At 42.8% G+C, this 23,323-nt stretch overlaps 2 protein-coding genes across 3 annotated transcripts; one reads left to right on the top strand and one right to left on the bottom strand.

Annotated features, from left to right (window-relative positions):
* The first annotated feature begins 699 nt into the window (after positions 1-699).
* LOC115114094 (WW domain-containing adapter protein with coiled-coil-like) lies at positions 700-17,736 on the top strand. 2 transcript variants are annotated; one of them, XM_029642065.2, is made up of 13 exons: positions 700-1,011; positions 1,225-1,258; positions 3,193-3,382; positions 4,212-4,285; positions 7,609-7,724; positions 8,659-8,753; positions 9,137-9,394; positions 10,129-10,254; positions 10,986-11,137; positions 11,400-11,485; positions 11,671-11,848; positions 15,829-15,956; positions 16,071-17,736. In XM_029642065.2, exons 1-13 carry the CDS (start codon positions 971-973, stop codon positions 16,138-16,140), a joined length of 1,548 nt encoding a protein of 515 aa, XP_029497925.1. In that variant the 5' UTR covers positions 700-970; the 3' UTR covers positions 16,141-17,736. The 2 variants fall into 2 exon arrangements, with proteins under 2 accessions (XP_029497925.1, XP_029497924.1); XM_029642064.2 differs by having other exon boundaries at positions 702-1,011; positions 11,668-11,848.
* Positions 17,737-17,766: 30 nt separating this feature from the next.
* Positions 17,767-22,080, bottom strand: LOC115114095 (adiponectin-like). The gene is made up of 3 exons (XM_029642066.2): positions 21,947-22,080; positions 20,568-20,934; positions 17,767-20,418 (listed from the first exon to the last, which is right to left on the bottom strand). The coding sequence occupies exons 2-3, from the start codon at positions 20,890-20,892 to the stop codon at positions 19,853-19,855; spliced, it is 891 nt and encodes a 296-aa protein (XP_029497926.1). The 5' UTR covers positions 20,893-20,934; positions 21,947-22,080; the 3' UTR covers positions 17,767-19,852.
* Between the last annotated feature and the right edge of the window lie 1,243 nt (positions 22,081-23,323).

Genomic DNA, 23,323 nt, shown 5'->3' with positions numbered 1-23,323 from the left:
GCCCTACACGTTTCCCCATCAGTTCTATATCACGAGGTTGGTTCATTTGGATCTGAGTGGACCAGATCAGGCATTGGAAAGCAGAGGCCAAACAAAGGCATGGTCTGATGTCTCCTTGCCATTATATAGATGAACAGACAGACATACTAGACAGACAGCGATACATTAAAAAACAGCATTGCTCCTGATTGGTAGGCTATCCAGATCAGGGTCAATCCCTGCAAAATATGGGAAGTGTTCTTACTGGCCCAGAAGGGCCACCGTCTATTTGATGCTTTTGTCTCAGCCTAGTGCTGTGAAATTCAACAAACTATCACTTTGATTAGATTGGGCAATGCTTTGCAAAGCCCATGGATGAACTAAGAACACTAGGGGAAAGGGATAGTGATTGATTTATAATTGAATGTTGCATTGGGCACTGTGAGAGTGTTTTTAGACTATCGAAATAGGCTACTGTGGTAGGGGAAAGTGCATATGCCTACCACTTTTATAATTACTTTTGTGAACCTTGCTTTCATCATCTCCTTTTCTTAGCCATGTGCATTAGCAGTTAGGTGGGCTGTGTTGTTATTTCAACCACTGTATTTCATCTGTGTCCACCTTTCTTGGTGAGAAAGTTATTTGTAAGACTGCGTTGCAAACCCTTTATAGATTATGATTTGCGACTCTTTTCCGACATGGGAGTATCCCGGAAATAGCTAAGACATTGGAGGCGGGGCAGTTCGCATTGCTTCGTCTGTTTCCTTGCACTGCACGGGAGAGATTGTGCAGTTCAGGCGAGCAAAAAAATGTACCAAAGGCCGTTTTCAACATAGCGTAGCTAGCCACTGTAAAAATTTAGTTGCTAGCGTCCCTAGCTGGCGAACTAAATACAGAGACATCGCCAAGATCAAGTTACCAAAGACGAGAATACTATTTTGTTGTCCATAGTTCACCCCCTCGCGCGCACACACACATCAACACGGCATTGATGGTAATGCATGCAAGGAAACAACCGAGACTCAGCGATGGGTAAACGACAATACATTTTACTGCCACTTCTCATTGACGGCTCCACCACTCCTTTAAAACAATGCTGCCAACTAGCATTTCTAGCTATTTACAGCTAACTCGATTCTCGCTAGCTAGCTACTTGTAGCATATTTTGCAGCGCGAGCAGAGACTGCATCAACATTTTAGATGCGTGCCCTATAACTTAGCTAACTTTATTTTCTTATATTTCAGGTGCAACGACCGAAGGGATTCCCAACCCTATCAGGTAAATGGTGAATACAGGCTAATTAGCTAGCTGCCTGGTTAGCAAGTATGTTATCTAGCTAACTTGGTTAGCTACTATAACTGGTTAAAATAGCAACCTAACTAACGTTAGCTAACTTAACTCGTAAGCTAGGCAGGCCTCAGCCTGGCTTTGCAACTCCCAAGCCATGGCTCAGTTTTGTGCAAAATTACGTTACTGAAGATACGTTGGCCTACATCCTAACGTTAGCTATTTACACTAGCGAACTACGTTAATTTGTTTAGAAACAACTGATGGTTAACTAGCCAGCTAACTTAACTAACTGCTGTTTTCCCGTGACGTAGCTAGCCAACGCTAACCATGTTTACCTTTACGGGAGAGCTTGAAATTGCAGGCCTTGATACCCAGCAGGATAACGAATGTATCATTACCATATCGTATATAACGAACTAAATAGCCAATTTGCTAGCTAGTATAGCTGGATAATTATCTTCTGATCGGTAACGTTATCTGGCTAACGTTAGTAAGAGCTAACTATAGCTAGGTCTTTATCAATAAAACATCACAAGGTGGAGAGCGCTGAAACCATTGACAACTACATGACGTTTTCAAGGGATTGTTAAATAAATATGAACTATTTGGTTGTAATAACCCTTTGAAGAGCGTAGTCAGAAATACACATTTCCGATTATTCCATACACATCAATTGCGCCCATTTAGCGCGAATCCAAGTTATACAGCAAGTAACCGCATGTTTTAAACGATCAGCAAATATCAATTGATCATGTACTTTTAGATATACGTGAGGGTAGCCTCACGATATCTCATATTGGCCACCATTAATTTGATATATGTGAACGATAGCTACCTGACAAGCCTTTGCGCTTTGCCTGTCAAGCAGCAGAAGGGCGCATTTGCCGATGTAGGCCCTACTGTTGGCTGATAATGTTTATTGTGCAAGCTACGGGTAGAAACGTACAGTTGGCTAAACAGTGTGGTAAGTAGACCTAGTAACGTGAGTGTACTTTTTTCTCTCTCCAACCAACGTAGCTCTGTTACCTAGCGAAGTTAGATAACGCTATCCCATTTTCAACATTGCTTTAAAGAGTGTTTAATCACAATTGCTGACAGACATGATGGACCACATCAAATTGGCTAGCTAATCACATATCACGTCAATATGTCTAGTTTAACAAGCTTTGAGGGGATAAACAAGATGGCGATATCCAAATACTGTTTGATCTATGGTGGTGATGACAGTGGTCCGACTGACAACTTTTTACAAGGATGAGGAGTTGCAGATGTCAAACTCTTTCCAAAATTCCAATCGCTGATGAAGCAAGCGAAATGACACGTCGGTTGTTTAGCTAGCGACGTGACAAATGGATAGGCTACACTCACGTATTTGAAAATACATTATGCATTGATGTTTAGCTACTGACCATTAAAATAAAGCATTGTTACTTGCAATATAACTCTAAATGTGGAAATGTGTAGTCCTGACTATGCTCTTCAAGAGGTGATGATATTAAAACCGTAGCTGTCAACGGTTTTTGTAGAGCTCGCCCCCCCCCCCCCCCCCCAGCAGCCAAATCGAACGCTCTTCATCATGTTGTGGCGTTTTATTGATAACGACCTATACCGAAAGTTAGCTAGCCAACTACATAGCTTGCTAGTCTGAATACTGCACAAGGATTAACCCACCGTAAGATGCTGTATAAAAGTGCAACAATTACAGAACCGTAATGACAAATGCAGGCAAAAATAATTGGGTTAAGGTTAGGGAATAATAAAAAAACATTACAAACGGTTGTGCATACATAGGCAGGAATGAGAATTACAGCACAATGTCAAGAGTGGGAAATAGGCCTACAGTATAATGTCAGGTGTTTATCAAACAGAAGAGGTGGCTTTCTATTGATATGTTGACTAACACAAGTCTATTTGTATTGCAGACTCACAAATCCCAGCCAAAGAGTCAATCTACTACCACCCTTCACGGTCACGATAAAATGCGAGATGGGTTATCAGATCCTACACCGCCCTACAAAATGCTCCGGCGCTCTGATGAAAGTCCGGTCAATAAGTACAGCGACGGGCACAGCAAAACAAAAACATTTCACACACTCCGAGGCAAAGATGGTGGTAAGCCCAAAGAGAACCGAGCTACACACAAATGCAGATGTTCCCTTCTCTGTATGCTTGTCAACAGTACTGTGTGCACAGAGAAGCTTGCATGTTTGTTCAGCCAAATTAGTGTTTAACCTGGTCCTAGGTATGTTTGTGCTGTTTAGCCAATTCCTGTGGTCTTTGTTATGCCAAGCAAACTTTTGGAGTTGGCTTTATCAGGGACTAGGCTAGCGAGATCCTACATCAAATTAAAATAATCTGTTATCTTGTTCTGCTGCTTAAAATATATATACACTGTTGATTGGGCTATTAAAATCACTTGGACTTCTTCTGCACACGTCACCTGCTCAAAACATGCATAGATAGTCGCGTACAACAAGACATTGACCACTGGAAATATTTAAATCACTGAAGTCTAAATCACTGAAGGCCCAATTCCTGACTGAAGATATACACACACAACTGTTGGTCAAGTCTATATACACAGACATCAATGCAACATTAATATAAGAAGTTATGCAGCTGGTGTTCCACAAGTGCTAGTATATGGTAGCCTGGGCACCAGTTTATAGCTAGTTAACTTGTTACTGTCTTGCCAAATGAGCAAGCGCTGTAGAATGCTAAAACTGACATGCACCTAGGCGATATTAGTATTCTCTTGTGCACTAAAGTATACATTTTCGACATACAGTTGCCGGGTACTTCATAAAATGGATAGCCGCTGTAAATTCCATGTTACTGCACAAATATTTAGTTCAATGGATGGGTAGCCTCACTTGTCATGTCTATCATTGCTAATTCTGTTTTATTTCTCATAAGTGTTCTCATGTTGTTTATTTTATAGGTACCAGCTGCTCTCCGCAAGAGAATGTGCACAACCACAGCTCCCACTCAAATCAAAGCAAGGTGTCAGACACAGTAAGACTTCTTTCTTCTTGAACAAATTATTTCTGAAAGTAGGCATTCACCAGGCTATGGCTATAATAATACATCATGGGCCCCTGAGCCACAGGACAAACTCATATACAAGTCATAGGCAAGTTCTATAGCTGCGCTAATGAGAGCATCTTCACTGGCTGCATCAGCATTTCGTATGGCAACTGCTTGGCATCTGACAGCAAGGCGCTACAGAGGATAGTGCGGACGGCCCAGTACATCACTGGGGCCAAGCACCCTGCCACCCAGGACCTCTATACCAGGCGGTGTCAGAGGAAGGCCCTAAAAATTGTCAGACTCCAGCCACCCAAGTCATAGAGTTCTCTGCTACTGCACGGCAAGCGATACCAGTGCACCAAGTCTGAAACCAACAGGACCCTGAACAGCTACCCCCAAGCCATAACACTGCTAAATATTTAACCAAAAAGCTACCTGGGCTATCTGCATTGACGCCTCACCCCTTTTTGCACTACAACTCTTTTGACTCGACATCAAATCACATTTTATTGGTCACATACACATGGTTAGCAGATGTTAATGCGAGTGTATTAAAATGCTTGTGCTTCTAGTTCCTACAGTGCAGTAATGTCTAACAAGTAATCTAACAATTTCACAACAGCTACCTTATACACACAAGTGTAAAGAGATTAATACGAATATGTACATATAACTATATGGATGAGCGATGGCCATGAGGCATAGGCAAGATGAAGTAGATGGTATATAGTAGAGTATATACATATGAGATGAGTAATGTAAGGAATGTAAACATAAAGTGGCATTGTTTGATGTGGCTAGTGATACATTTATTACATAAATTATTAAAGTGGCTAGAGATTTGAGTCTGTATGTTGGCAGCAGCCACTCAATGTTAGTGATGGCAGTTTAACAGTCGGCTGGCCTTGAGATAGAAGCTGTTTTTCAGTCTCTAGGTCCCAGTTTTGATGCACCTGAACTGAACTCGCTGTCTGGATGATAGCGGGGTGAACAGGCAGTGGCTCGGGTGGTTGTTGTCCTTGATGATCTTTTTGCCCTTCCTGTGACATCGGGTGATGTAGGTGTCCTGGAGGGCAGGTAGTTTGCCCCCGGTGATGTGTTGTGCAGACCGCACTACCCTCTGGAGAGCCTTACAGTTGTGGGCGGAGCAGTTGCTGTACCAGGCGGTGATACAGGATGCTCTCGATTGTGTATCTGTAAGAGTTTGAGTGTTTTTGGTGACACGCCAAATTTCTTCAGTCTCCTGGGGTTGAAGAGGTGCTGTTGCGCCGCCTTCACCACACTGTCTGTGTGGGTGGACCAATTCAGTTTGTCCGTGATGTGTACGCCGAGGAACTTAACTTTCCACATTTTCCACTGCTGTCCCATCGATGTGGATAGGGGGGTGCTCCCTCTGCTGTTTCCTGAAATCCACGATCATCTCCTTTTGTTGAAGTTGACTGAGGTTATTTTACCTACACCACACTCCGAGGGCCCTCACCTCCTCCCTGTAGGCATTCTCGTCGTTGTTGGTAATCAAGCCTACCACTGTAGCGTTGTCTGCAAACTTGATGATTGAGTTGGAAGTGTGCATGGCCACACAGTCGTGAACAGGGAGTACAGGAGAGTGCTGAGAACGCACCCAGTGGGGTGGCTATTCTGTTTCTTACCCTCGCTGCCTGGGGGCGTCCCGTCAGAAAGTCCAGGACCCAGTTGCACAGGGCGGGGTCGAGACCCAATGTCTCGAGCTTAGTGGCGAGTTTGGATATAATATGGTGTTAAATGCTGAGCTACTGCTTATTATCTATCCTGTTGCCTATTCATTTTTACCCCTTCCAGTATGCACATGTACTGGTACCCCATGGATATAGACAAGTTATTGTAACTCATTGTGTATTTATTCCTTGTTATCTTTCTAGTTTTTCTCTCTCTGCATTGTTGGGAAGGGCCCACATTATAAGAATTTGTTCTTAACTGACTTGCCTGGTTAAATAAAGGTAAAAAAATAAATGAAAAAAAAGGCCCATATGTAGGCATTTCACTGTTAGTCTACACCTGTTTACAAAGTCACAAATAAAATTTGATTTGACGTAGACATTTGAATGTTTGTCCAGTTTCGTTTGACAAATGACCTCAATTGGCTCTGTCCGGAAGACAGAGACAATTGAGGTCATTTGTCACATGCAACTGGACTACACATTCAAATGTCTATGTAAAATCAAATCAAATGAAAAAATCTAATCAAACAATGAGATTTTGGTTGGTTGTTCTCTGGTGTTCATCTCCATCAAGATGTTGATGGTGATGATAATCAGTCTTTCAAGAGGAGATTCTTTCCACAGTTCACCACATACATACATACATACATACAGACATACACTTCTGCAGAGAAACAATGGGGTAGATTTACTTTTGCATCGAGATATCAGCCCCTCGAACCGAAGGGTTAGCTCCGCATGCATTTCAAGTCTTTCAACACTGTCAAGAAAACACCTGTAAATGACCTAAATGAATGCCTCGGAGCCTGGCCCACTAGCCAAGTATTACTGCTAGCCTTGTTGAGTATGTTCTCTGTGTAGACAGGAAAGGCAGTGTAACGGGGATAAGCAGAGTTTCAGCATATAGGCATACACCCCGACAAACACATTTGACAGAGGCAGACTAGCCTAAATAGTGTGCAGGTTTAGGTAACTTGCTCTTAACAACAGTGCAAAGTCTAGGCCTATATGCTCATATCCTGTATTTATTTATTGTATTGCATTTACTTGATGCCTTCTAACATTGCTTTTTGTATGTTGTAAAAGAAAAATGTATTGACCATTCTCCAAATTAGACTAAAATGTGTTTTCCAGATAAACCACATTGTTTCTTACATTTGAATCGGTTAGGCCCAATACTTTAAGCAAGGATCCCCACACAGGATTTTACATGTGAATCTGATCACTAGCATCCAGCCTTTCCCCTGATTTTCCATGTAGTGCTGATCACATCCCCAAATGTAGGCCTACTTGATCTTAAAGCTAGAATCCTTAGTTGGTGATACTGCCATGTCCGTTTGGGATATTACAACAACAATGAAGTTACTGCAAACAATGAACACTGATTTTATTCCATTGCATGCACGTTAGATCCTTACTGCAAAAAAAACTAACATTCCCACTGCCTGACACCCCTCTCCTCAGTTTCATCAATAAAATAAAAACAATTGGAAAAGTGCTAGGGAGTACAGTAGTACTATTTCCCCACATGCGGATTCAAACTTTGTTTGCACTCTGCAAAACCTACCCTAGAGTGTTAGTTAACCTATTTGTCGTGCCTTCTTCCCTCAGCCTCATGAGCCTGCAGACGACTGGTCCGAGCACATCAGCTCCTCTGGCAAGAAGTACTACTACAACTGCAGGACTGAGGTCTCTCAATGGGAGAAGCCCAAAGACTGGCTGGAGAGGTAAGGCCTTGAATCATGGAAAAAGTGTCACTCCTAAGCGCCATACTCTTCTCCTCTTTTCCCTCAACTCTTCCATTTCTACCTAAAACTCAATACAGAATCCATAGCTGCGTGGCTGCCGTAGTCCGACTGCCCATTCTAACATATTAATGAGCCTAATTTCATTGATTGAATTATTGTAGGGCCCTATAACATCCCTGATGCGGAAAACGCAGATGGAATCTCTGAATCCAGACATTAAAACGGAATTCAACAATATTAAATGTATTCAATTTGCCCAACATTTTCACAAGACAATAATCAAAAATGCATCAGTTATTAGTATTTTCTTTCAACCTTCTGTAGAGCAACGTGGGAATTCCCCTGTATTTGTGCGGGCATCTGTCTACTTTGTGTATGCCTAGCCGTTAGCGATGATGCTAATGAGAACGGTCAACGATGGAAAGGCTTTCTCAAAAACCTTTTCAAGTAAATTTTCACTACAAAGTATCGTATGCCTACCTGGCAGAATGATATCATGATTATTGTAATCAATCCAGTGGTAATTTGTTTTGCAAACTATGCAATCACATGTGTGCTACAGAAACACCGCTAACCTAAGTCTCTGCAAACTTTATTTAAAGGGTTTTTCCAGATCTCAAAAGTGGTCTCCTGATGTGGTTTAAGCATTGTTGTGGACTTGGATTTTGTTTTTCTATTAAAGTGATTTTGGGAGCGAAAACCTGAAAACGGGCAACGAATAAAACTGAGTTTTTGGGCCCTACTATATATAGCATGCTAAAATGTCCCAAAACGGAGATTGGTAGATTACACATTCTGACAGAAGTCTGAACATGAAATTACATTCCCAATCTGTATTCAACCAGCAATTACACTCTGCTTAATTTAACTTAAACCTGACAGTGACCTTGCGTTTGTGTTTCATTGTGTCCAGAGAGCAGAGGCAGAAAGACCCATCTAAGAGGGAGTCCAACACTTTCCCCAAAGACCGGGACTACAGACGAGAGTCTGTCGACACAGCCACCACAAGTGAGTATAAAAACTACAGAGGTAGAGCGTATGGGAGGTGTAGTCTAGGTTTCAGATGCAGCAGTAACATCTGGATTTTGACTTGCCTGCCTATTTAAATAGTACCTTTTTTGTTGTGATATTATGACTATACTTGTATATGAAATCATCTACAGTCTTACAATATGGCCAATGTGTCAATAGTGAGAAGTGACTTATTTTCCTTGTGTACTCTCCTTCCTCTGCACTGATCTGAAAAGACTTGACAACTCTATGCATTATGGTGATTTTCAATGTGTGAAAAACGTTGAGGTGGAAAGAAAGTCACTATGAACTATAGAGGTGCATCCTATGTGTCAAGCCAGTGTCCGCAGTCCTAACTTGTTGTTCTTTTTGCCCCACAGAGAGCACTTCAGGGGACAAGTCCTCCAACTCTGCACCTTCTCAGTCCTCTTCCTCCACCATTCCGGGCCTGAACCAAGCCTCTGGCTCTAACCCCACCCCTTCATCTTCCTCCTCCACGGTCCCGGTGTCCCCCTCTGTCCAAACCCAGGCCTCGGGCCTGCTCCAAGACCCCGCCCTCCTGCGGCAGCTCCTCCCAGCGCTGCAAGCCACTCTGCAGATGAACAACGGCAGCATGGACATGGCCAAGATCAATGAGGGTGAGTTGGCCAATTCCACATTTCTCCTGCTTGATCTTTAGCGTACCTGAGTTCAAATGGCTCACCGGTTGAAAAAGGCTTAATTGGCACGAGCCCCAAGTCGCAAAATAGGACTTTGGGCTCAAAGGGCAAATCTAAGTCATGTTTTCTATGTAAATGTTCATGGAGCATAAGTATTGTAAAAAATGGGAGTTACACCCCCCCCCACACACACACACACACATATACACCGCTGTACTGAAATGTGAAACACACATTTGGATTTTCTGATGTCTGGAGTTATTATATGACCACAAAACCAATGTGGATTTGATCTTCAGTCTGATCCCATTTGGTTTCTAGTTTCTCTTACTCCGACCAGATATTGAATCGGCTTAATTCACGATATAGGGAGTAGCTTAATCGAGGCGAAGGGTTGGTGGGTTCTATTGTTGTGGATGAGTGATCCTGAGAAAAGGGATTCTTGCCTACCAACTGGGTTGTAAATGTAAAATCCTCCAATTAAACCACCCATTCAATGACAGTTTTGTATAGCCTATATCATGTCTGCTCACCTCCTTTTCACTGTGTCACTCAACAACCCCTCTCCTCTCTTGCTCTTTGTTAATGTATGTGTATGGGACCCATCTGTGTATGTGTTACATACATGCATACATACACAAGTTTGTTGCCTGTTTGCGTGTGTGTACGTATCTGTATTTTTCTCATTGTCCTGTGTTTTTTCCCTCCTCCAGTCCTCGCGGCTGCTGTCACCCAAGCTTCCTTGCAGTCTATGCTTCATAAACTCCTCACTGCTGGACCGTCTGCTTTCAACATCACTTCTCTGCTTTCCCAAGCTGCTCAACAATCCTCCAACCAAGGTATGACCGCTCTTATGTCACCTTTCTGGTGATCTTTTTGATGCCTTTTTTGTTAGCTAGACTGGTTTTACAGATTTTTCAGTGTCTTGTGGTTGGTAAATAGAGCTGTGCTTACATTGCACTCTGACATGTTATTCAGAAAGAAATACATTGTAAGCATTTTCCTATTAAATGTTTTCATGGAAGCGGTTATTGTTAAAATCTGTAACTGGAAATGTTAGTTATCTCTCAAGAAGGTGTATGGGCGTCCTTCAGTTCAGGGCAACATCTGATTTGGTTTTCTGTTGAATAATCTAGAAAATGTTGCTATTGGCGTATTTAACCAGGGTAGTCCTCAAAGCAACAATAGCCACTGAGTTTCACAAAGTTTTGGATGCATAAGAAAAATAAAACCTTTAAAATGATGGTCCTTATAGGCATATTTATAATTTATATACTGAACAAAAATATAAACGCAACATGTAAAGTGTTGGTCTCATGTTTCATGATCAGAAATAAAATATCCTACAAATTGAGTGGGCACCCCTGCCCTGCCCACTCATGTGAAGTCCATAGCTTTTATTGAAATTAAATTATTTCCTTATATGAACTGTAAAATCTTTGAAATTGTTGCATGTTGCGTTTATATTTTTGTTCCGTATAGTAATAACCTTTGTATGTGAGATTAAGGTTGCTATCATTAAAAATATTTCCTCCTTTGTCCTATTCCCCTCCTGGACATGAACCAATAGCGGCCCAGCAGGCGGGTCAGTCACCCATATCGCTAATGTCGGACACCTCCTCACCCCGCTCATATGTGTCACCCAGGAATGGCACGCCCCAGACCAACCTCCATAACCAGAAACCCCCACTCAGCATGCCTCCTGCCTCCTCCCAACCAAAGGTCAGCACCTCCGTGGAAATTCTAAACTTGTCAAATAATATTATGATTGGGGGTGTATTTTATTTTATTTTTTCTCCATTTCAACCCTGTGATCTGTTTCTTTCTCCCCACGTCACCATTCTTTTATCTCCATTCACCTCTGCTCTCTTCTCTCCTTCCCTGTTTCTTGCTTTAATTGTTTTAATTGTTTCCTTATCTTACACACTCCCTTTTTAATGGCTTACTCTCTCCATCCCTCCCTCTCCCCTCTGTGCCTCTGTAGGTTACCCCAGTGAAACCAGGACCAGTTTCTCAACAGGCTTCAGCAGAGAAACATCCAGAGGACCCCCGAACTCTCCGACAGCGGAGGTAGTTAGAAATGGAGAGGCACTTGTGTATATCTGGAAGGATTGAATGTATGAAAGTGCTTTTGTAGTAGCCACCTATCCAAACCTTTCCAATCAACACAAGTGTGTAGGTGGTAGACTGGAGGTTGTTTCTGGATGGAGCCTTACTCTCCTTATAACGACTCTGCTTTCTCTCTTGTCCAGCAGTCAGGGGAGTCCGCCATCAGGACCTAACGGCAACGCCACCGGCGGCCATTCGGTTCTCAACGTCGCCTCAGCCCAGTCCAGCACTCCCGGCTCCTTCACTCCCTCGCTGGCCTCTCACTTTGATGAAAACCTCATCAGGCACGTCCAGAACTGGCCCGCCGAGCACATCGAGAAGCAGGTAGGAGCTCCACTGTTAAGTGCGATAACGGGATGATCAACATATGAGAACACAGAGTTAGTAGTTTGTATGTTAATATCTGTCAACTGTATGACTACGATTTTAATGGGTTCAATATTCATCATGAAAATAATACCATACTGTGTGGATATAACGGGAATACACAGAAGGTCATGTTAGTTGTTAAATTAAGATTTGTGATAGCAATTTAGTAGTCATGCATTGATGTTAGTAGGATATATGCATGTCATTGAGTTGTGTATATATTATTACGTAACGGCAGTTTTAAATAGCACTACCATACAATCACATTTCGTACCTACAGTTGAAGTCGGAAGTTTACATACACTTAAGGTGGAGTCATTAAAACCACTCATCATTTTCAACCACTCCACAAATGTCTTGTTAACAAACTATAGTTTTGGCAAGTTGGTTAGGACGTCTACTTTGTGCATGACATAAGTCATTTTCCCAACAATAGTTTACAGACAGATTATTTCATAATTCACTATCACAATTCCAGTGGGTCAGAAGTTTACATACACTAAGTTGACTGCCTTTAAACAGCTTGGAAAATTCCAGAAAATGGTGTCATGGCTTTAGAAGCTTCTGATAGGCTAATTGACATAATTTGAGTCAATTGGCGGTGTACCTGTGGATGTATTTCAAGGGCTACCTTTGAACTCAGTGCCTCTTTGCTTGACATCATGGGAAAATCAAAGAATTCTGCCAAGACCTCAGAAAAATTGTAGACTTCCACAAGTCTGGTTCATCCTTGGGAGCAATTTCCAAATGCCTGAAGGTACCACATTCATCTGTACAAACAATAGTACACAAGTATAAACACCATAGGACCACACAGCCGTCATTCCGCTCAGGAAGAAGACTCGTTCTGTCTCCTAGAGATGAATGTACTTTGGTGCGTAAAGTGCATATCAATCCCAGAACAACAGCAAATGACCTTGTGAAGATGCTGGAGGAAACGGGTACAAAAGTATCTATATCCACAGTGATAACCTGAAAGGCCACTCAGCAAGGAAGAAGCCACTGCTCCAAAACCGCCATTAAAAAAAAGACTACGGTTTGCCAAAATATATAACTGCATATGGGACAAAGATCTTACTTTTTGGAGAAATGTCCTCTGGTCTGATGAAACAAAAATAGAACTGTTTGGCCATATGTTTGGAGGCTATCAAGCCAAAGAACACCATCCCAACTGTGAAGCACGGGTGTGGCAGCATCATGTTGTGAGGGTGCTTTTCTGCAGGAGGAACTGGTGCACTTCACAAAATAGATGGCTTCATGAGGTAGGAAAATTATGTGGATATATTGAAGCAACATCTCAAGACATCAGTCAGGAAGTTGGTCACAAATGGGTCTTCCAAATGGACAATGGCCCCAAGCATACTTCCAAAGTTGTGGCAAAATGGCTTAAGGACAACAAAGTCAAGGTATTGGAGTGGCCATCACAAAGCCCTGACCTCAATCCCATAGAAAATGTGTGGGCAGAACTGAAAAAGCGTGTGCGAAGAGGGAGGCATACACAAACCTGCCTCAGTTGCACCAGCTCTGCCAGGAAGAATGGGCCAACATTCACCCACCTTATTCTGGGAAGCTTGTTTAAGGTTACCCGAAACATTTGATCCAAGTTAAACAATTTAAAGGCAATGCTACCAAATACTAATTGATTGTATGTAAACTTCTGACCCACTGGGAATGTGATGAAAGCAATAAAAGCTAAAGTAAATCATTCTCTCTACTATTATTCTGACATTTCACATTCTTAAAATAAAGTGGTGATCCTAACTGACCTAAAACAGGGACTTTTTACTGGGATTAAAATGTCAGGAATTGTGAAACTGAGTTTAAATGTATTTAGCTAAGGTGTATGTAAACTTCCGACTTCAACTATAGATGGCAGTAGCTATACTCAGGTAATTTCCTATTTGGAGTTGATTGAATACAAAAAAGCCAAACTCTCGCTTTTCAATGATGAACCATTTCAGTTACACCTGCTCATGGAGACCTGATGGATAGAAAAGGGACGTTATAGTATATACACTGCTCAAAAAAAAGGGAAGACTTAAACACAATGAACTCCAAGTCAATCACACTTCTGTGAAATCAAACTGTCCACTTAGGAAGCAACACTGATTGACAATAAATGTCACATGCTGTTGTGCAAATGGAATAGACAACTGGTGGAAATTATAGGCAATTAGCAAAACACCCCCAATAAAGGAGTGGTTCTGCAGGTGATAACCACAGACCACTTCTCAGTTCCTATGCTTCCTGGCAGATTTTTTTGGTCACTTTTGAATGCTGGCGGTGCTTTCACTCTAGTGGTAGCATACAACCCACACAAGTGGCTCAGGTAGTATAGCTCATCCAGGATGGCACATCAATGCGAGCTGTGGCAAGAAGGTTTGCTGTGTCTGTCAGCGTAGTGTCCAGAGCATGGAGGCGCTACCAGGAGACAGGCCAGTACATCAGGCGATGTGGAGGAGGCCGTAGGAGGGCAACAACCCAGCTGCAGGACCGCTACCTCCACCTTTGTGCAAGGAGGAGGAGTAGGAGCACTGCCAGAGCCCTGCAAAATGACCTCCAGCAGGCCACAAATGTGGATGTGTCTGCTCAAACGGTCAGAAACAGACTCCATGAGGGTGGTATGAGGGCCCGACATCCACAGGTGGGGGTTGTGCTTATACAGCCCAACACCGTGCAGGACGTTTGGCATTTGCCAGAGAACACCAAGATTGGCAAATTCGCCACTGGCGCCCTGTGCTCTTCACCGATGAAAGCAGGTTCACACTGAGCACATGTGACAGAGTCTGGAGACGCCGTGGAGAACGTTCTGCTGCCTGCAACATCATCCAGCATGACCGGTTTGGCGGTGGGTCAGTCATGGTGTGGGGTGGCATTTCTTTGGGGGGCCGCACAGCCCTACATGTGCTCGCCAGAGGTAGCCTGACTGCCATTAGGTACCGAGATGAGATCCTCAGACCCCTTGTGAGACCATATGCTGGTGCGGTTGGCCCTGGGTTCCTCCTAATGCAAGACAATGCTAGACCTCATGTGGCTGGAGTGTGTCAGCAGTTCCTGCAAGAGGAAGGCATTGATGCTATGGACTGGCCCGCCCGTTCCCCAGACCTGAATCCAATTGAGCACATCTGGGACATCATGTCTCGCTCCATCCACCAACGCCACGTTGCACCACAGACTGTCCAGGAGTTGGCAGATGCTTTAGTCCAGGTCTGGGAGGAGATTCCTCAGGAGACCATCCGCCACCTCATCAGGAGCATTTCCAGGCGTTGTAGGGAGGTCATACAGGGAGGTCATACAGGCACGTGGAGGCCACACACACTACTGAGCCTCATTTTGACATGTTTTAAGGACATTACATCAAAGTTGGATCAGCCTGTAGTGTGGTTTTCCACTTTAATTTTGAGTGTGACTCCAAATCCAGACCTCCATGGGTTGATAAATTTGATTTCCATTGATAATTTTTGTGATTTTTGTTGTCAGCACATTCAACTATGTAAAGAAAAAAGTATTTAATAAGAATATTTCATTCAGATCTAGGATGTTATTTTAGTGTTCCCTTTATTTTTTTGAGCAGTGTATTTAGCCATCACTTCAACTACAAAGAGCTGAACTACCATAAAATGCTGGGGCTGGCTAGTCAGAAGCAGCAGATAAGCTGCCTGCCTTAGGGTACTCAGACGACAAAGGTTCACTTGCTTTCACTTATTTTGCACACATTGATAGCAGGTTATGGAACCAATAGGCAGGCCTACGACCCTATACATAGTGAGTGTAGGCTTTTCGGTAGTCTGACTAACCGGTACTGAAACACATTTCTGATTGGGGATTTCCTTCTGAAGAAGCTTATTTTTTACTTTCTGATATTTGCTCTCCATGCTAAAGGTTCATTTGTGTTTTGGTGCACTCTCTCAACCAGCTCCGCCTTTCTCTTTCAGGCAGCACGGTTACGGGAAGATGCCTACAACATGGGCAGTCTCTACATGTCTGAGATCTGCACTGAACTCAAAAACCTCAGATCATTAGTCAGAGTGTGTGAGATCCAGGCCACGCTGAGGGAACAGAGGTGAGAACAGGACAAGCGAGCACACACATCATAATTGTCTTGTGTAGTGATTGTGTTTATATGTCACATGATAAATTGCTTATTTTCTTAAAACTGTCCTTTTCTTTCTCCCAGAATACTGTTCCTTAGACAGCAGAGCAAAGAACTGGACAAGCTAAAGAACCAGAACTCTTACATGGTCTGAGAACCTGTGTGGGAGACGAAGGACGGTGAACTGCTTAAGACTGCAGTCGAAACCCTCAATGAGGTCCTCTGTGCCCTGGTCTGAACACTTCTGAAACGTCATGAACCAAAGGGCAAATGAGGAATACGGAAAAGAGTCTGGGCCTGTTGAAGACATCATGGGCCAAGCAATGAAGCGTATCATTGCCGAAGCCCCTGAAAGTGTAGATTTTATTAGGCGTCCAAGATTTAAATTTTCCATGAAATTGCAGGCTGAAAGAATACGAAGCCTAGTTGAGCATTTCATGGACACGCAAACCGGTCGATTCTGAGGAACCTACAGGTCATAACTTTTTCTTACCTGAGCCTTTTGGAATCGTGGACTGTTTGTTGCACTGGAGAAACTGAGAATATCTGGCTTTTCCTCTGGAATAGCCCGTTTTGGTTGGGGATGCATACATTATGCATAATGCATTAACTGAAGTTTCTAGCGTGAACTCAGATTGGCTTGAGATGTATGAATCAACTGATTCATGAACACGTCTAAAGCATAGACTTGAAGGAGTGCAAAGAAGATTCTTGAATGAGCCAACTTTGATTCCTTCCAGACTCATATAGTTAGGAATCATGAATTTAGCAGTCCCAGGATCATGGGTTCATTATTAGCGGAGTACTTTTTTTAATGTGATCTGACAAAGATGCATAGCTGCTTGATGGAAGTTGTCTGTCTATCCATGCTCTCTCCCCACTTTCCTGCTGGATGGAAATAGTCTGTAGACTTCCTAACTTCCCACCCCAACATGACTATGACCCCCTCTAACGTTGGGCCAGGTGACTTCTCAGAACATGCTGCCCCATGGAGTAACCTCCCGGTAACCTCCCAGTCCATATCACTAAACCCTCAACAGAATCCTACAATAAAGGGCAACATTCTCATCCTCCACACCCTCTGAATATCCTCCTACGCGCACCTGCATCTATACCCACATTTGATCTGTACTTGATTATTTTCCCAGTTTCTCCTGAACTTTGATGTTTTGTAAGCTTGTCTGTTTTGTCTAGCTTCAGTCTGCAGAATAATTCATTCCTTATCATGTGCAGTTTCTTAAGAAATTGTGAAAGGGTCTTTAGTTTTATGTGGTTATGTAAACCTAAATTATTGCACATTATTCATTTTGTCCTTGTGAACAAGATGGGATCATTTTTTCATGGGACTCACCTTTGTCTTGACTATACTAGCTAAGCCAGTACAGCAGTAGTTAAATGGATTCCGTAGTTAACGTTTGCAACATTTTGTTTTACCGAAGTTAAACTTTTTTAGGCCTCACTAAATAAAGTAACTATTTTACAATGAAACGTTCACATGACAATGCTGTCTCACTCTTCCACATCCACAAACTTAGCTTCGCCTTCCTTCTCCTAAGACCCCTCTGATCGATCAGTGGCATGCTGAAATTGGGAAGGCACCGGCCAAAGCGTTGGTCTGTAGAACAGGAGTGACGTACACACTTATCAGATAGTGGGGGACCAGAGGTTTTTGTGAGGATGGGGCGAAAATAGCTTTGTATATTATTTCTTTAAAGGTATATTGGAATAAAATAAATTATTCTACCACAAATCTCTTGATATTCTCATTTTATTTATCACCGTTATACTGATGTTTGCAAGAAGGCATATGCATTATTCCAGAGTGGTTCACAACAAAATGGTATCTTGCCTCCAACTGCAAAACCTGCCAAAGATAACACACAAGAAACCAATCCTTTAAACCCTCCATGACAAAGCAGAATCTTTCTTCTTTCTGTATGTTGTAAACATGCTCGTCATTTAATGATTGCTGCATGAATTCAGAAATGTTGGTCGTACTTAACCTGCAAACATAAAAGTACAGTTGTGCTAATTCAAACATAATGCTCAGTTGCTCCCGTCATGCGTCACTAGATGGCAATATACAGCTGGAAATGGCAATGATCATTCTGTTCTGTGGCTCGTCTTTTACATTTGTCTCCTCGATTCCCTTGTAGGCATTTTATTAACATTTATCATATTTCTCAACAATGGTTACTGAATACTTTCCTGTCATTACCTCTCTTTCACTGCTGATTGTTATCTGTTCATGCTGTCTGATCAAGTTTTGCATTGTGATATTCCTCTGAATTTTGATGGGTGGTTTTAATCTAGGTTGAAGATATCTTCAACCTATGTTTCAATCAGGAAATATGAATCCAATCAGTGGACCAGTGTGAATCAGTGGAGCCACTGGATACATGCATGAATAGTGGCCCTTATTATTGATTTGATGGTGTCTAAAGCAAATGAATCAGAGATTATCTTTCATAAGCATTTACATTCTTCACTAGCAATTTTTTTTATGTTTTATTTTTTACTATTTATGGTATGGAGCTATTTTTAGAGCACCATGATTTGAAGGTTGAGGTATAAAATACATATTTACATTTCTGTCTCTCATCGTCATAATTTTGTTCAAGAGCCTTAGCAACATTAGGAAGTGAGTCGTAACATTGAACAGGAGATGGGTAGGTATTAATTTTCCAATGGGGCCTTCATAGGCAGGTGTTATGGCCAGCATTCTGTCATTGACTTGGTCTTTTTCTCAACCAATAAGTGTCTTAACTAGCAAACCAACACGTATGCTACGCTCATGCCGATCATGTAAACACTTATTGTATCAAGTCCCTGAACAAGGCACTTGTCTACTCTATTGGTACTATTGACAGTACTCATGTGGCCCTGACTAGTCTCTTGTGGTTCCCTGCCCATTTCAGTGGCCAAGAGCAGCACGATACAATTTCATTACTATTTAGTCTTAGCAATATAGACCCTCCAGAATGAAGAGCTTAGTTATAATTGGTTCATGAGCAAGTGACGCAATGTACATGGAGGTCACCCATTGGCTCTGGAGGTGGGTTCCCTGAGTCACATCTAGAAGCCACTGCTCACATTACAACAATTTGCACTGATCTCCAGTTTTTATTTAAGCCTCAATGTTGGCATAGAGACAAGCACAGTGAAACTTCTTTCAGCAAGTTTTTACTAGAATACAGATTTATTCAGTTTGGGGATTGCATCCCACCACATGTAACTTTATCCAATGATAAAGATAAAAGCCCTAGTCATCAAACCATAAGTAGGCTATACTACTGACAAACCCTAACTGACTGTTTGGCTAAATGGGAGCCAGCAAATGTCCAAAGGGGGCCTGCCTGCCACACTCCTGAAGTATTTTGGACCCATTTGTTCAAACCTACCCACGCCCCTATCGTAGCAGCAAAGCAAAACTCACTTGCTGATCTTGTTTACAAACCACTGCTATGTGAAATGGCTATCTGACAAAGAAAGCATATCTGATGACATTTTACATTTACTATAACACATTTTATTATTTCACAGACACTGCCCAAATATGTGACACTGCCATAAAGCCATCCAGGCAATACGCTTTTTGTTAGTGCACAACTTATTACATTGAATACTAAATGTCTCTAATGCTAGAATACACCTAACAATTGAAATGGAACATGTTATAGATCATAGAACTAACACATTTAAAAAATTTGGTGCACTCTTTTAAAACATACTAATTTAAGAAGCGACTTATTACCCCTTCCCCCACAGTCCCCAGTCAGAGGGCAATGTATGCATATAGAGCAGTCAGGAAAAATTCACTACAGCCCACCCAGCTCGAAATATCACCCTTCAGGTCCTGCACAACCTCAGTGTCTACTAACTCCAACAGAGCGACGTCTCCTTTCCTCCAACTCTCCCATGTCAGGATACAAAAGAAACCCGGAGAAGGTGGAGTCGTTGGTGTTGTCAGCATACACCCCCCCAAAATCCTCATCTCCGTAGATCTGCAGCCAAACCTCGTCCCCAGACTGCAGCCTCAGTATGAGGGCCCCCGAGGCCTGGTCCACGTTGCCCTCGTGGTACTGGTCGTAGGTGAACATGACGGGCTTGTCGTTCTTGAACAGGCTCACCCGAGCATCTTTGGTGTAGACTGTGAGGTGGTATGTGAAGAAGTAGACCCCGGGGAGGAGGCAATGGAACTTTCCACTCACGTCATTGTAGTGGTGCTGCTCGTTGTGGAAGAATTTATTGAAACGGATGGGCACGTTGGTGGCGGGGACGGGATCTGTCAGGCCCACGCTGAAGGAGGAATGGTACAACAGGGCGCTCTCGCCCTGTGCCCCCTTCAGACCGGGGTTGCCCGGGAAACCGCGAGGTCCCGGAGCGCCGTTGTCGCCGTTTTCGCCAGGCTCTCCCTTCTCACCTTGTTCACCTGTACACACAAAGACATCACCAGAGTCGGGGAGAACTTAGAGGCCTGTACTGGTGTTCGTTGACTGTGCCTCATGCGGGTTACTGTGATTAGATTTACTGTGAACTTTGGATGATGTAGCAACTGCAAAGAACAGTTGGTCTTCTTACCTGTATCTCCTTTCTCACCTCGAGGGCCGTCGTGCCCGTCTCTACCGTCTCTCCCTAGGTGCCCACTGTGCCCTGGAGTGCCTGGCACTCCTACCATCCACATGGCACAAGGCTGCCGGTCGTCAGTCATGCCGGCTTCTGTCACAGGACCCTCAGGCTCTTCCACCTCCACCGCCGCCTCTTCATTGTCTGCAGCTGCCTCTTCATCTTCTACAGCTGCATCCTCGGCTGGTTCCTTTGCCTCTTCTCCATCTTCCTCCTGAGCCACGCTAAAGCTCCCAGCCAGCAGCAGGCCCAGCAGCAGCAGGCTCCACATTAGCTTCATGGCACTTTTTATATAACCCCTCAACCTGTATAACCTTTGACACTGATGGAACAATAAACACACATCAGTATCACACAGGTTAGTGCTATCAAGGCTGTATCACAACCGCCCATGATTGGGAGTCCCATAGGGAGGCACACAATTGGTCCAGCGTCGTCCGGGTTTGGTCGTTGTAGACCGTCATTGTAAATAAGAATTTGTTCATAACTGACTTGCCTAGTTAAATAAAGCAAGCGTTCTCTCACTTTGGGTCAAGGCTAGGCCCCATGCCCAAGGCATGCAATGTCTCTGAGAGTGAGGGTTTGTAAATGGATATTGGATAAGTAGAAACCTCTGACAAGTTCTACCTTTTACTATTTAGTTAAAACTGCATGACATATTGAGGTCACTTGGTGGTGAGTCCATCTGCAAAGTGCTTGCTTTGAGCAAAGGACATGTATAGTGTTGAAGCTTTACTGGATCTTTTTTTGGCAATATTACTGTAATCTGACCCATATTTGACCTCTGACCATTTTTTGACTGGCATTATAATGACAACATGGAATACTTCTAAGGCATGGTAAGACCCCCCAAAAAATTTATGCCTGCTACATGTACGCTAGAAAAACGTATTTTGGGGGTCTGGACATGTGCTAAATGCTGTGAAACATATAATTCCAGAGCGCCCGGCAGCTATTGATTGTAAGGCACACGCTGTACAGCCATGACTGGTTTTGTGCTAGGTACTTAACGTCTAAATGAAAGACGCTATTGCAGTTAAGAGGCGAATGAACAAATAGCTATACATATAATGCTCTTGACGGCCAAAATCATTGCCATCTACCAGCAAAGATACAATACAACTTCAAAAGAAAATACCTCAAAAGTTGTATGAAATAGGATTCAATTACAAAATAGGTTCATATCAATCTGGATCCAAAATGTTTACAGGGAATAGGTAAACAGTGTTCCCCTGGACAGTTGACCCCCTCTCCCTAGCGATAACATCACCTGATCACATGCTTTGCCAATACCTGTAAACCTGCCACAAAGGTCAGAGGTTACAGTCCCTTACCTTGTCTATGTTTTTCCCCCTCGGAGAGGCGAGTGTTCAGTGGCGTCCCCTAAGAAAACCACCCTCACTCAGAGGCTGCAGTGTGTCACAGTCCAGTTGTCCTGTGGCCAGTGTCCTTGGCGGACATGTGTAACTTATTACTGATTGCCTGTCACACTATATTTATCTCTGTCCTACTTTATTTATGGGCCTGCTGATCCAAAAGGGCAGTGGGGATTAGAGTGCCCCCTCCTTCCCTCCCCCTAACCATGGCTGTCCACTCTGACTCTGCCAGCCTGGTCACAGTGTCACTTGGAGGGGGGGCTTAAGGTGACCGATTTCTCTCCAGAAACAGCATAATCTCTTTTTTTTTACCTGGTGAAACCTTTGAGCAATGAGGGCTAATGTTTTTTTGCCGTTCCAAATATGTGTGGTACAAAACTCCCTGACGTGAATCATCTCGTTCCCAAGACAACCGATCCACAAAGCTATCTTTACTTGTTTGCCTTGTCATGTAGACATTGTCAGACACACTTAACACATTTGTGGTGGAAATTTTCATCTGAAAACATTTGTATCATTGTCCGCTATCAACTGGACATGTTAACGCCAGTTATTTGAAAAACCTGAAATGTCAGTTTATTTATTCTCTGTGACATCAGTGTATTAGTAACTGTAAACAGAGTGTTTAGGGCTTTATAATAATGTGGATACAAATCTCAAATGTACGACAGTCATGAGGACCTTAGAACTGATTACTCAGTCATCTGATTCACACCTGGAAGAAGAAGCCTCAACAAATACAAGTTAGAGAAATGTTACTTTGCCCCTTACAGCCACCGTATCAGATACACTCCCCTACAAATGTATTTGAACAGTGAAGCTAAAACTTTTAATTTGGCTCTATAATTTGTGCAGAATGTCACCTTTTATTTGAGGTTATTCTCATATCTGTTTTAACATTTAGAAATTAATGCACTGAGTCTAGTCCCCCCATAGAGTGCCATGGTATGAATCATAATGCCCATAAAACCTAGCAGTCAAACAAGGAAATAATTGCAATTTTTTTTCCACCATTCATTTTTCCCATAGAGGATTTTAAAAACACTTCAAATAAGGGCTGTGTTTTGTGTAGGCCTGGTGGGACGTTTTGATAACCGTGTAAATCTCTCTAGGACAGGGTCACTTTTATCAATATATTCGCTTGTATTTACCCCTCCAAAATGAAATGCTAATTCGTTTCTAATTTGAAGTGTTTCTAAAATTCACAATGGGGAAAAATGAATGATGGAAAAACGATTGGAACCATTTCCTTGTTTGACCACTAGGTTTTATGGGAATTATGACACCACCACTGTGGTGCTCTATTTGAAGGTGCCTTAAGTATTTGGACAAATT

Source organism: Oncorhynchus nerka, linkage group LG9b (genome assembly GCF_034236695.1).
Source record: "Oncorhynchus nerka isolate Pitt River linkage group LG9b, Oner_Uvic_2.0, whole genome shotgun sequence".
NCBI lineage: Eukaryota > Metazoa > Chordata > Actinopteri > Salmoniformes > Salmonidae > Oncorhynchus > Oncorhynchus nerka.
Note: the sequence above shows the minus strand (reverse complement) of the source record. Positions and strands in the feature narration are given on the sequence as shown.

Bases quoted from the DNA above. Each gene is read 5' to 3' on its own strand.
- LOC115114094 (XM_029642064.2), top strand. From the start codon at position 971: ATGGTAATGCATGCAAGGAAACAACCGAGACTCAGCGATGG. The intron at 1,012-1,224 runs GTAAACGACAAT...CTTATATTTCAG, and splicing joins CAACCGAGACTCAGCGATGG to GTGCAACGACCGAAGGGATT. The intron at 11,138-11,399 runs GTCAGCACCTCC...GTGCCTCTGTAG, and splicing joins CTGCCTCCTCCCAACCAAAG to GTTACCCCAGTGAAACCAGG.
- LOC115114095 (XM_029642066.2), bottom strand. From the start codon at position 20,892: ATGAAGCTAATGTGGAGCCTGCTGCTGCTGGGCCTGCTGCTGGCTGGG. The intron at 20,419-20,567 runs GTAAGAAGACCA...TTGTGTGTACAG, and splicing joins AGGTGAGAAAGGAGATACAG to GTGAACAAGGTGAGAAGGGA.